We start from the raw sequence: 12,182 nt of genomic DNA on the forward strand, positions 1-12,182 counted from the left end.
TAACAGCAGAAGGTGGATTCACCCACAAATCTCTGACCCAAAGCCACACTCACAGAAGTCACTCTTGCAACAATATGCTAGAAAATACTCAGATCTAAATACGACAGGATTAAAAAAAAAAAATTTCCTGTTTCTGTATAAAACAGAGAAAGAGAGAAAAAACATTTTGAAAATCCCCTCTTGCTCCAACAGTAAATTGCTTACACTCAAGTGAAACAAAACTCAAAGATCAAGTATTCCATTATTCCTTTAAGTGGTTTAAATTTATAGCCTTCAGAGAAGGTTTAAACCTACAGTGACAATTCTCCTTTTTATATGTTCCTTAATCAACCATTACAAACCGAATTCTCTCAAAATATAAAGAAATACGATGATGCTGTGATAAAAACTGAGACTGACCTCATGCACGTAAAAACTCAGAAGGAAATAAAACTTCTATAATGTTTCCCACAAAATAAGATCACGCGGAAGCAGCTTTTGCCAAGCTGGCTTCTAAAGCCAGTTCAGATACACAAATTATTCACAATCTTTCAGCGATGTTGCCCAATTCCCAGGTCTGGCTTTTCAAGATTAGAATTTTCTAACCAAGGAGGGTGAAGAATTACCAAAAACCCAAAGCAAGTCTCCTATTTCATGCAGACTTGCTGCTGTATACAAATATCTTCTAGAAACACTAAAATAAACAAAAATCTGTCCTTGAAGCATCCCAAACGCTGAACTAGAGAAAGTCATTCTGAAAGGCTGAAACAGCTATTTGCACCCTTCCCCCCCCTGCCTCCCCCGGAGGAAGAACAAGAGCTGATAAGCTGCAGCGATGGAAGAGTTTTGTATTCTTAGTGTCCTGGGAAAAAAGACCTCATAGCCAAAAGCACACAAGCAGAGCTGAAAGCATCGCTTTTGAGGTTTTTCAGGATGGAATGGTCTTCACACCAGTCAATTATTTGCCGTAAATAGATCTTGGCTGGTCTCCAGGTGCTGCCATAGTATCTGCTCTCTGTTCCCCCTCCCCATTTACCAGTTATTCATCGATTTTAGTGCTGTAGGGTCTAAACTGCAGAATTAAGTGAGCAGAGATGTAAAAATGGTACAAGTTTTTAGGAAGATTATGAACGGCGAGGAACAGGGTATCCCTGCAGCTATGCTAAGACCAGTAGCAAAACCCATGGACAACCTACAAGTCAGAGCTCCCGAAACCTCCCCCAAGACCCAGCTGCAGATTCGGGAACACGACTACTTGCTTAGTGAGCATAAAACTGCCTTTCTGTGGCCTTTTCCATATGAAACCATGGCTGTTTCACTGCTGCAGGGCTTTCACTGCAAGAGGACAGACAGGGGGATTTGGCCCTGGAGCTACTTTAACCAAAAAGATCATGAAAGACCCAGCCCGTGGGCTAGTTTTTAATTTTCCCCTGTGGTTTAGCAATCCTGTAATTTAGGAGCAACTTTTTATTAGCTACTTCCACAAAGGCCTTGAAGGCTTGAGAGATGGGAGCCAAAGGTGATGCTGGGTCTTCTAACAGGCCCAGACCCCCAGCAGGAGGACCTCAATCTCCACCCACCTCTCTGCCACCCTCCCACGCTGGCAGAGGAGAGAAAGAAATTGCTTTCCATGCACCTTTTTTTCTTTTTTTCCCTTTTTTCCTACTTAAGGAGTTGAGCTCAGCCAGCCAGGAAGACCCCCATCACCAGCTTTTCCCCGTCCATGGAGGTTTCACATGGGTTAGGTGCAGCAAAGCCACCTCAAGCCAACGCGCAGAACTCGCCATCAGTTGTCAGAGGCTCTTTGCAGCTTTGCAGAAGATTAGAGTAACTGGCGAGGAAGCACGCTCCTCCCCAAAAACCGGGACAGGGAGTTTTGCATGGCGTTCAGCATCACGCTTAGTCGACTCCTCACTGAGCGTATTTATAACCCCTTTGTTCCATACAAAAAGGCTGATGGCTATGCTGACATTAACGCAAAGCTGCTTGGCACTAAAACACAATTGATGCATTTTTAGAATTATTTGCCCTTGTCATCTTCAGGGCCTATTTATAGTTTATGTTTTCTGATTTATTAGGGCCTAAAAACCTCTTTTGAATTTTTTTCAGTGCAATCAGCAAGAGCCACACCACTCATAACCTTTCCTTTTTAAGATGCACAAGTTCGAAGCCCAGTATGCTTTGCATGGGTGGCGTGAAAGTCCGCAGTAATAATTTACAACCCTTATTTTCTTTCTCTGCAAGTCTAATCAAAAACCTTTTGGCTGAAATTACTATTGCAGCAGGTGTCCAAAGACAGGGGAAAAAAAAAAAAAAAGGATAGCAAACTGTACAGTGCAAGGAGCTTCAGTATGGGGAGCTTCAGGCAAGAAGTCCTCTAGGGCAACGCTTGCTCCCAGGCAAGCTGGATGCAGAGGATACAGAGCCGTTATTTTGTCCACCTCCGTATGGGATCAAAGCTGGATTCATTGAACTGCCACGCACCAGCACTTTCAGAGACTTCGTCACATCAAATTATTTCTCAAGACCAAACTGAAAGGACCAGCTGAAGTGCTTGGACACAACACAAGGCACTCTCCGACAGCCTCGCTTTGCAGCTCATTGCTTGATAACGAATCTCAGATTTGAGGAAAGCAGGAACCAACGGGAATTTTCAAAAATGAAAAAAAAGATCATAATAAAAAGGGTAAAATATATCCTGGATGTAAACCAACCTAAATAAATCCTGTTTGTCCTGAAAACACTGGTGTTTTCTCTCCCTCCCTCGCCCCAGCTAATGAACGCGCTGAGTAACACATGCCAGCAGCACAACGCCACGGCCAATTGCCAGCACAGTACCTGGACGGGAAGCCAGCTGCACTGATGCGGATGGTCTCCAGCACTCCGCAAGCTCTCAGCTGCTGCACCGCTCTCTTCGGATCAAATCTGCAATTATATTTAGGATAGATATTAACACGGTGAGAAGGAACCCACATCATCAATTTAAAGCATCCAGGAGAACGTTTATGTGGCATCCTTTGCAATCTCTCTAATTTTCCTTTGCCATATCTCTAATTTTGAACCTGCTGATACACACAGTGCATGGTAGGGAACTCAGTCCTTTACACCCATCAGTACACGATGGTGCAAGAAAAATGTAGCATTGCCTGGAACAGCTTCATAGTGCCTTTTGGGGACAGGAATTAGCTTCTGATTTGTGGGAAAAAGCTCTGCTCCCATCATTAGTACGGGGGCTGAAGAAACCCATACATCCACAGACAGCTTTTCTCCATAGCCATTCCCTTGCAAACCTCGGGATAACCCCAAATAAGCACAAATCCCACACCCTGCCTCAGGGAACAGGCTGCACGGAAGTCACACATCTTCTCTCCCTGTCACAAGACATTGTGCTTTTCAAGTGCAATGGACCTCACCATGGCCCTACTACCAATGCCAAGCGGTACTCTGGGGACAAGATGACCATCTGTTGCAATTAGTACCCACAGCCATAACCTACGCAGCTATGTAAAGCAACACAATTACAATGAAGTGGGAACAGGTTACCCCCACCACAAGCTGCCAGTATTATTCCTGCTGCTAGAAGGGCAACAACCTATTTCCAGAAAGAAATCCAAGTCAACAGCAAAATAAATCTGATTTATTAAATTCCATACCAAAACTGAGTAATTAATAGGTCCCATGGGTTTGCAGGCCGCTAAGTTTACCAAGAACAGTGGTGCTCATGTTTCAAAGTAAGAGTTTTGGTAGGTGTCACATGGAAATTCAAGGTAGTTCTGCTCTCAGCTGTCTGCCCTCCTCTTTTTAGCTGGCATTACTCCTTACCACTGGCATCTCACTTCCATCAGCAATTTGTGCCAAAAAACTTCATATCAACTTTCAGATGAATACTCAGGCTTTACTCTCTCTGGTTCCTGGCATGAACCCACTTTCACCTTTGCACAGAGTGAGTCCAGGTACCAGCATCCCCCACGGCTTCTCCCTCCTTCCACCTCGACACTGAATGCACAGAGACTTCCCAGACTCCAGCTCAAGACACTGGGCCCTGAAGAGGTCGTTGGATCAAGCATGGACTCAGCAGATGCAGATGTCCATAGATGCAGATGTCCATAGCTGTGTTAGGTTTCCAGAACAAGAGTGAGAAACAAAAGCTTCTTGGGTACCTGCCTGTCCCTTCCTGAAAGTCCCAAGTATTTCTGATCAAGAGTGCATGAATAATTCTGCTTGGCCTCAGCTGCGCAAAAGCATCACAAGAAATATTCCCCTGCTACTTTGTGCATTTTTAAATTCCCTGGACCCGTCAAGCCTACAGCACATTATTCACTACAACACTGCAAACACGATGCAGGGTGGAAAATCAGTCTTAGCTGTCACTCGCTTCAAGGAAGAATCCACAAGGGTACAATTTCCATAACAATAAATAATAAACAGGACCAGCAGATGGACGGGGAAGCTTCAACCCTAGAAGATCCCAGGGCAATCTACGTTGTACACGAGGGGAACTTTCTGCAACGCGGCTGAGTCCTGCTCGGTGAGGGTGAAATGCAGTAACCAGAAATGAAGCCATTTATCTGCGTGGAAAGCCAGGACCCTCTCTAGCAACAACTCCAGCTATGGGCTGAGGCTGAAATAAAGAGCTTAAAAGTGGGACAACACATATTACGAACTCCTTTTTCTTGCTGTGGCAAGAAGAACCACCCAGCAGGTTTGCCTTTGGCCTGGAAACCCAAGTAAGAGATCACAAACCCTGCCTGAAACAGAATCTGGAAGTAAAACTGTCAAAGGTACAAGCAGAAGTCAGGCATTCCCCTCACACCTCTCTCTTTGAAGTCTTCTCCACGAGGGATCAACCTCAGACGCAGCCTGCAGTCAGATGGAGCAAGTCTCACTGCATGGTGCCAATGCTTCCTCCAGGCTGGAAGTCCCACATCCCTCACCTTCCTAAGAAACAAAACTTACATTTGCACTGAGGTGTGAAGTAGGAATGGGAGTAACACGGGGTGCAAGAGACCTCAGGAGGTCTCTAGTCCAACTTTCTATGTTCAAAAGACAAGGCAGATATAGAGGCAGACCCATAGAGGGCTGAAAACTTCCAAAGATGGAGGTTGCACAGTCTCTCTGGGCAGCCAGCTCCACTGACAGACTGTCCTTATGGAGAAAAAAAAAACCACAAACGTTTCCTTATCTCCAGTCTGAAACTCTTGCTTCGATTTGTGGCCACTGACTCCCGTGCTCCCACCACACAGCGCTGTGAAGAGCATGGCTTAGTCCTCTTGGTAGCTGCTGGAAGTACTGGAAGGCTGCTATTAGGTCCCTTCTCTCCTCCAGGCTAAACATCTCCTTCAAGCAAAAGCGTAATGTTCTTGTGAGCTGAAAAACGTTATGTTTTAGGAACAGAAGAAGGTCTGTGTTTTTTCACTGAACAACAAATATAACACTAAGTGTTCTCCATGTTACAAGACACATCGCTAACCCGGGGCAGTGCCACTGATGTCTCCTTTCACTAACGCCTCCTGGCACCATCTATTTTTCAACACAAGTGCCTCTGAAATGCAGACTCCTTTACAGCCATCCCAGGATTCTCCAGCTTTGTCCAGACCTGAGACTTACGTATCAGCAAACAGACTTTATTCAAGCCATGCTAAGGATACAAATTCCTCAAGCTGGTGGCAGCAAGATCAGCATTGACCAAGATGCCCAGGCCACAATTTCAATTAAGCAACCCACGACAGGTAAGGAGGGAGACACTCTGTTGCAGAAGAACCCCCAGTATAAGATCCTTGAACCAGTGCTTTCTGGCTTTAGATGGGGATGCAACGCCACCGCTCCAACCCAAGGCACCCTCCTGTTGTTTCCAGCCCATGGTGACTCCTGCAGTGCTGCCGACAGACAGACAGACACCTGCATGCTGCTCCTCCAGAACCATTCTTCTGTCTGTTTTGGCTTGTGCCCAGAATCCTAAGCTTTAACATCTTTGACATTCATCAGATGCGGAGCATCGCATCGGACCAAGTCACCACTCAGACTGTGAGCAGACACAAGCAGAATTATCCTCCTGGTATTTAGGAGGATCACATCTTAGACACACAACTGAGTTAATTTAGATAATTACTGTGCCTTGACAACCAGGAGCTTGCACATTTAGAAGACCACTTTAACTGCATTCTCAGCACCACAAAAAAACCTGAATTGCAAAGTTAAAGGCAAAGAGGTGAAGATGGATGGGCTGAAAATAGAGCCAAGTAGGGACATGGAGTCTTGGAAATGCCCTTTGGAAAGGTGAAGCTATTTCACCACGCAGAGCATCTACCACACTTCCACTACAGAAAGTTCGAAGATCCTTTTGTGCTTTATCTAAAGAAAGCAGTCAAACAAAAAAGTGTAATCCTGAATTTCATTTCAATGGACAGCCTCTGCAACAGGTAACAAGAGATTTAGGTCCTGAGCATCTCCAGTACCTACAAAATGGTGCATAAAATAGATACAACAGACCACAGAAACTGCTGTCCCAGCGCAGACAGTCAACACAGCCTTCTCCAGAACTGTTAACGAATCATCTAATGAATAAGCTAAATATAAGCCAGTTCCTGAATGTCTTCTGACCATTAACACCCTTCATTTTGCCGTTTGCATGGGATGAAGAGCCAAGCTGGTGAAGCCTTCTGGCACGCACATAGCCACCAGCATACCATGACCAAGGGTGAGCCTACTTACGGATGCTTCGTCCACCTTTGCAAGATGCTGTCGGAGCCAACTCTGCTCTCTGAAGCAGCACCATGCTCACCAGGAGCACTCAGACAGCACTGGATCTGCTGGAGGGCAATGCCTCCCCGCTTAGGGGTCACTGTTCTAACCCTGCTTTCTAAAATGTCACCACCTGCAGTTCATGCAAGGGCCTTTAGAAGACATCACAAGGTCTATGAGGTCCCTGCACACTAACGGTCAAGCTTTTTTGGAGTTACAGGGATCCATACCAGGTACAAACACATTATCTAAGAGGTCAAACAAGGCTAACACCTCTTTGCTTGCAGCGTTCACAGCCTGCGTACACCTCTGAACCACAGAGGAAGATCAAGACTGGCTTTCTCCTTCAGCTGTTCACTCACCTGGAAACCTGCCTGAAGTTGATACAAGTCATGGCTTTACTTTTTCCATGTTTATTTTGGAAGTGCCAAGACATTTTTATTAATTTTACACGCACGCTAATCTCCACTTCCTCAATTCTTTTTCTGCTACTTTTCACTGTTTCGTACTATTTAAATCAAAGCAATTCTAAGATGAAATTGTACAAAGACCCTACTATCACAAAGCAAGGATGCTCAGTGTTAGCAGAGCATGTCTATGAATTAGTAGGACCTGCATTAGTCTTCATTTCAGGGGCACAAAAACCACATAACGAAACCCAAGAGAAGCGACTCCAGCAAACTACAGGGAGCCTTCCAGTCATGGCAACAGCATCGCAAGAGGGGCGATGCCTTTAGCACGAGGAACAGTCCAAAGCATGCTCTTTGGCTGTAACGCTGAATACATTTGCTTCTCCAAAAGCCCACTTACTTAAAGGCGAGTTTCTCGTCATTCGGCTTGATGCAACGCACGTAGTGCGGGGTGGTGGCGTTCAGAGTCTCCATGAGCAAATGCAGCGAGTTGCGGAACTGAAAGACAAAACCACTCGTTTTGAGGAGGGGCGAAGCTGCTGTGCTGTGTTACCCAAGTTGGCAGGCGCTGCAAGAAGCCACCTGCGGTGCCAGCCTCTGGATGTGACACAGCCTGAACCTCCCCATCAGCCCAGCACATGCAGAGGCAATTCAGAGAAGACACTGGTGGGTTGAGGTACAAGAGCAAAAAACGTTTGCTCAGGACTTCTACCCAGTTGGGTGTTGAAAAATCTCCAAGGGTTGAGAGAGCGCAAGCTCTCTGGGCCCCTGTTGCACTGCTTGACTGCCCACACAGGGAGAGAAACCTGCTCTTTTTCTGAAGTTGTTTCAATTTATGAACACCATAGTACATTGGCATACATTTCAGTGGATCCCAGAGTGGCCTCCACCCTCCCTAGACCATGTCTCAGCTCCTTCCACTCATGACCACTCGAGCCTGCTCTTCCAGAGACACTACTAGAAGGTGTCCAAAATGCAACAGCCAAACTCTTCCCATCCTCATCACAGGCCATGGGAAGGTCTCCTCACTTGCCCCATCCCAACAGCTTTTTATTCATCTCTGCTTCAAACTGAAGAAATGAGATCTTAACTAAAAATCTATCAGGATTCACCTGCCCTGCTCCTCTGCCATTGATTGACCCACTCATATCATATGTTACCTGGTGCCCCACTGTTTTCTTGTGCTCCTTATTGGCAGCTTTGATCACTGGTCTGGCAGAACGGACGCTGATTTTGGATGTTCCCTTTCCCATGGAAGTGGTGGGCGCAGCATCCTTCTCATCTTGGAACAAGTCTGCTACCATTTGATACTGAAACGAAAGACAATGCCTGAGCACCTCTGGCCTCTTTGCTGAATGAACCCATGCAAGTTGCATTGCTCTGGTCATTTTTTACCCATCTTAAACCAGGAACGGAAAACACAGGCGATAAAAAGAAATCAGTGTGTGTTGCCTACATAAACCACGTCAGCAGGACCATTGGCCGTTCTGTTTTGTAGTTCATCAGACCTCGAAATGTGCATATTAAATCACACAAGCGAAAAAAAGAGGACGGCTAGATGCAAGGTTGCATCACTGATGTGTCATCCAAGATATAAAACCTCCCGAACGTGAGGTGACTTGTGTTCCCAGGCTTTGTTTCAAGGTACTCTTCCAGTCCTGACGGTAGCAAAGATGCCATTGGCACAGCGCATGCCCCAGGAACGAGGTCTCCACACGAGGACACGCAGCAGCTCACTCCCACCACGGCCCCAGAGGCACCCCTGCTTTTCCGAACAATTAAGGGACACCAGTGTTTCCTCACTAATTACCTGCACTTCAGCGTGAACGAGCAAGGCAACAGCAGGGCTGACATTCTGCAGCCCTGAAAGCACCACATTTAACTCCTCAGATCCCTGAAGTCTGGGGTTTCTAGTAAGCCAGCAATAACATCTCTGCTTCATAAATGGGAGAACAGGCGAGCTGGCAAATGCAGCTAATGCTTTTTTTTTTTTTTAAGGGGCAGGATCTTCAAATCTGCTTTAAGCTGGGGAACTTGAATGCTGAGGAAGTCACAAAAAGTCTGGTCTGTTTAACAGGGCTGTTAAATTTTCACGTCTCTACTCCAGCTGTGCACCCACACAGCTTCCCACTACAGCAGCGCTTCCATTCAAACAGTAAATTGTTCAGCTGAAGAAAATCCACTGTCACTAGATGGCATTTCACTCATCACCAAGCTGAGCCGGGCTCCAGCCCGGTGACACTGCTGAAGCCTGGGAGACACCACCCCACAAGCACACCTCCAGCAGCGCCTGTCCTAAAGCATCCGTGGGCAAGGGCACCAGCATCACGCTCTCCTCGTCCATGGCACGCCGAGCCCCACACCTCCACGCGAGAACACCGACATGAGGCAGCGGTGCTCTGCACAGGGCTCTTCCCTCCATGCCAGGCTCCTCCGAAAGCTGAGCTTTGTTGCATTCCCATTAAGATCCTGAGAAGAGTGCAGGGATTTACGGGTTGATAGACATTAACGGGCTGCCTGGCACTCTGCCACATCCCTGGGCTGAGACAGGGATATTTCCAGCCCCGGTCCCGCAGGCAGTTCGCTCAGCTTGCTAGCACAGAAGCCTAAATACCACCGTGGAAAGGAAACTGTTTGCAATACGCTAGCAAATGGCTCACAGGCTCCAGGACAGCACCTGCTAAGGATCTGCTTCATACTCACACAGCTTTTCATCTCACTCAACTCCTACCAGAATAACAGCTCGCACCTTCTTTGCCTGACCCTCTACCCCAAAAAAAGGCATCCTGACAGCTGTTGTGCTCTGCTGACATGAGGCTTGGGTGCTTTGACTCCTGCAAACGCAGGATGTTTGGGTGGCACGTGCTCGACGCTGGAAGACATCCAGCACAGGCTCCACTTCACCACCTCGCGCTTGACAATGCGGTGAAACCCCTGGCTGTAATTTCAGGTTTCAAAATATCTTCTCAACACATAGCTGCAAGTGCCATCAACCCCTCTGTCTGCTTGCTATTAATTACACAAGTGCTTGCTCCTGCACAAATGCTTAACAAGAACATCAGAGGTGAGCTTTCAGCTTGCTTAAAGCAAAACTGGGTGTAACTGGGACCATCTGTAGCAGCCCAGGATCTAGTCCATGGATGCTGGGGGCTGAGCGAGAAGGACAGATCCCTCCTCCCTAACCGGCAGAGTCAAAACCACTGGTGTATAATTCATAATTAGAGGACTGGAATATAATATCCTAACAGCACGCCCATGTGCTTTTAATTAGTATTCAGATCTGTTCCCTTAACTCAAAGGGCATCAACTCACAACTGTTTTAGCTGACCAGTGCTAACAAAACTAATTAGCTGCTTTAAAAAGTCTCTTTCACCATCTTGTTGACAGCAATAACTGCATTCTAATTAGCAGAAGGCAATTCTGCCTTGGTGGGAGCACTTCATCAGCGATGCACTTGCTGACAGAGAGGTGTTTCAAGTCCTTGCCTTGCTAAATTGACAGCGTTCCCCCTTGCCCTGCGTATTGCCTAAGTGGGAACACAAAGAGAAATGCAGTGAATACTGTAACACAGTGCTGATCCCGAGTACAGGACAGAGTCCTCACGGCACAGCCTTTTGCAGCACAAATTTAAGTTTTAGTCAGATTAGCACAACTGAGCAGCAGACTCAGCACTGCCACTGCTGCTCTTCTTGGTCTAGAGAAACCGGGTTGCTTCTCACAGCAAAAGAAAAAAAATATCATTTGTTTGTACCCACAGAGGGCACATGGCAAGTGAGAGGTAAAAAAAATGATCAGAATAACTGAACCTGCCGGCCAACGGGATTAGTGAACGCAGGAGGAGAAGATCAGGACCTGGAGGCTTTGCAGGAGGAGGATGAGGATGTTCCCGCTGAAGGAAGTGCTGCTCTTCCTCCCGGGTCAGCACGTCATCGTCACAGCCTGACAACAGCCACCGCTCCCACGGCACTACAGAAACAGCTTGAAGGCAGAAGCTGATCAAACTATCACCCAAAGATTCTCAGAGCCAACCACACCTGCAAGTGTTTTAAGCTGGATCAAACACACAGATGTTGGGGTCACCTGGAGAGCCACCAAAGTGAATTCACAAGGTCTTGATGCCTGATCTCAAGGAGCATTAGGTTAGTTTGCAGGCCAGGTAAGCCCAGATCTTTGGTCCCGAGGCATACACATTAATGGCTTAATAAACTCCATGGTTTAGGCCAGGCAAACCACTTGCAAGGATCAGGGTTTGCTTCTTTGCTATTAAACCGAAGCCCAGCCTGTTATGATATTATATTACAATCCCTATATAGGAAAGGGAGAAGAGGATGCGATGCTGCTAATAAACCCATTTCACCACTCTAATTTCTTTTTTTAAGGAATGAGTTGCAGGTGGCACCATCCCCACTGCTGTACAACACACCAGTCCAGTGAGTTACAGCTCTCCTCTGCACCTACGGGGAGAAGTCAGTCAGAACTCCCCATCAGACACTGCCAGTTCTGCAGCACTACCTCCAACAGCAGCTTCAGCACGGGCTAAATAATTCATCACACTGCATCAATTATTCCTTCAGGTTACCTGGCATTTCTAATAAGCTCTAAACATGCCCTGGTTTTACCCTGGGAAAGATCTGAGCTTCCCAAACACACAGAGATCTTGATTTAGGCATTATTAAAGCTCAGCTTCACAGTTACTAGCCTCGCAACTACCTCCATAAATGAGAATATCACACATTTCGCCATCTTTGTACGGATTCCTTGCTGAGACGCAAGGCAAGCCACTGACAACGCTCAATTGATTTCCCATTCTCATCTCTTACTTTGCCAGGAACCAAGTCCTACTTAAAATACTCCTAAAAATAATAATACTTCCTCCCTCTCTCCTCATCATGTTCCTTATTTAGGGTGGCATTTGGAAGGTCACATCCAGTCATAAACCCAAGGGAGGGTGGCACAAAGAGGAGAAATCTGGATACGTGACACATCTCCTTGCAACATCCAGTGGGTAATCAAAATTTGCAAGCAAAAAAAATAAATGCATGTTAACAAGCT

General features: G+C 46.5%; 1 protein-coding gene across 2 annotated transcripts in view; it reads right to left on the minus strand.

The window, feature by feature from the left end:
- The window catches only part of LOC142358911 (unconventional myosin-Vb-like), a 165,594-nt gene that overhangs the window by 71,078 nt on the left and 82,334 nt on the right, over nt 1-12,182 (minus strand). For both annotated transcript variants that reach the window (XM_075411545.1, XM_075411544.1), the window contains exons 15-17: nt 8,291-8,440; nt 7,531-7,628; nt 2,818-2,904 (exon numbers count right to left, since the gene is read on the minus strand). In XM_075411545.1, the coding sequence (XP_075267660.1) occupies nt 2,818-2,904; nt 7,531-7,628; nt 8,291-8,440 (335 nt within the window). The remainder of the gene's footprint in view (nt 1-2,817; nt 2,905-7,530; nt 7,629-8,290; nt 8,441-12,182) is intronic.

The sequence above is a fragment of the Opisthocomus hoazin genome, chromosome Z (assembly GCF_030867145.1).
Source record: "Opisthocomus hoazin isolate bOpiHoa1 chromosome Z, bOpiHoa1.hap1, whole genome shotgun sequence".
Taxonomy (NCBI): Eukaryota; Metazoa; Chordata; class Aves; order Opisthocomiformes; family Opisthocomidae; genus Opisthocomus; species Opisthocomus hoazin.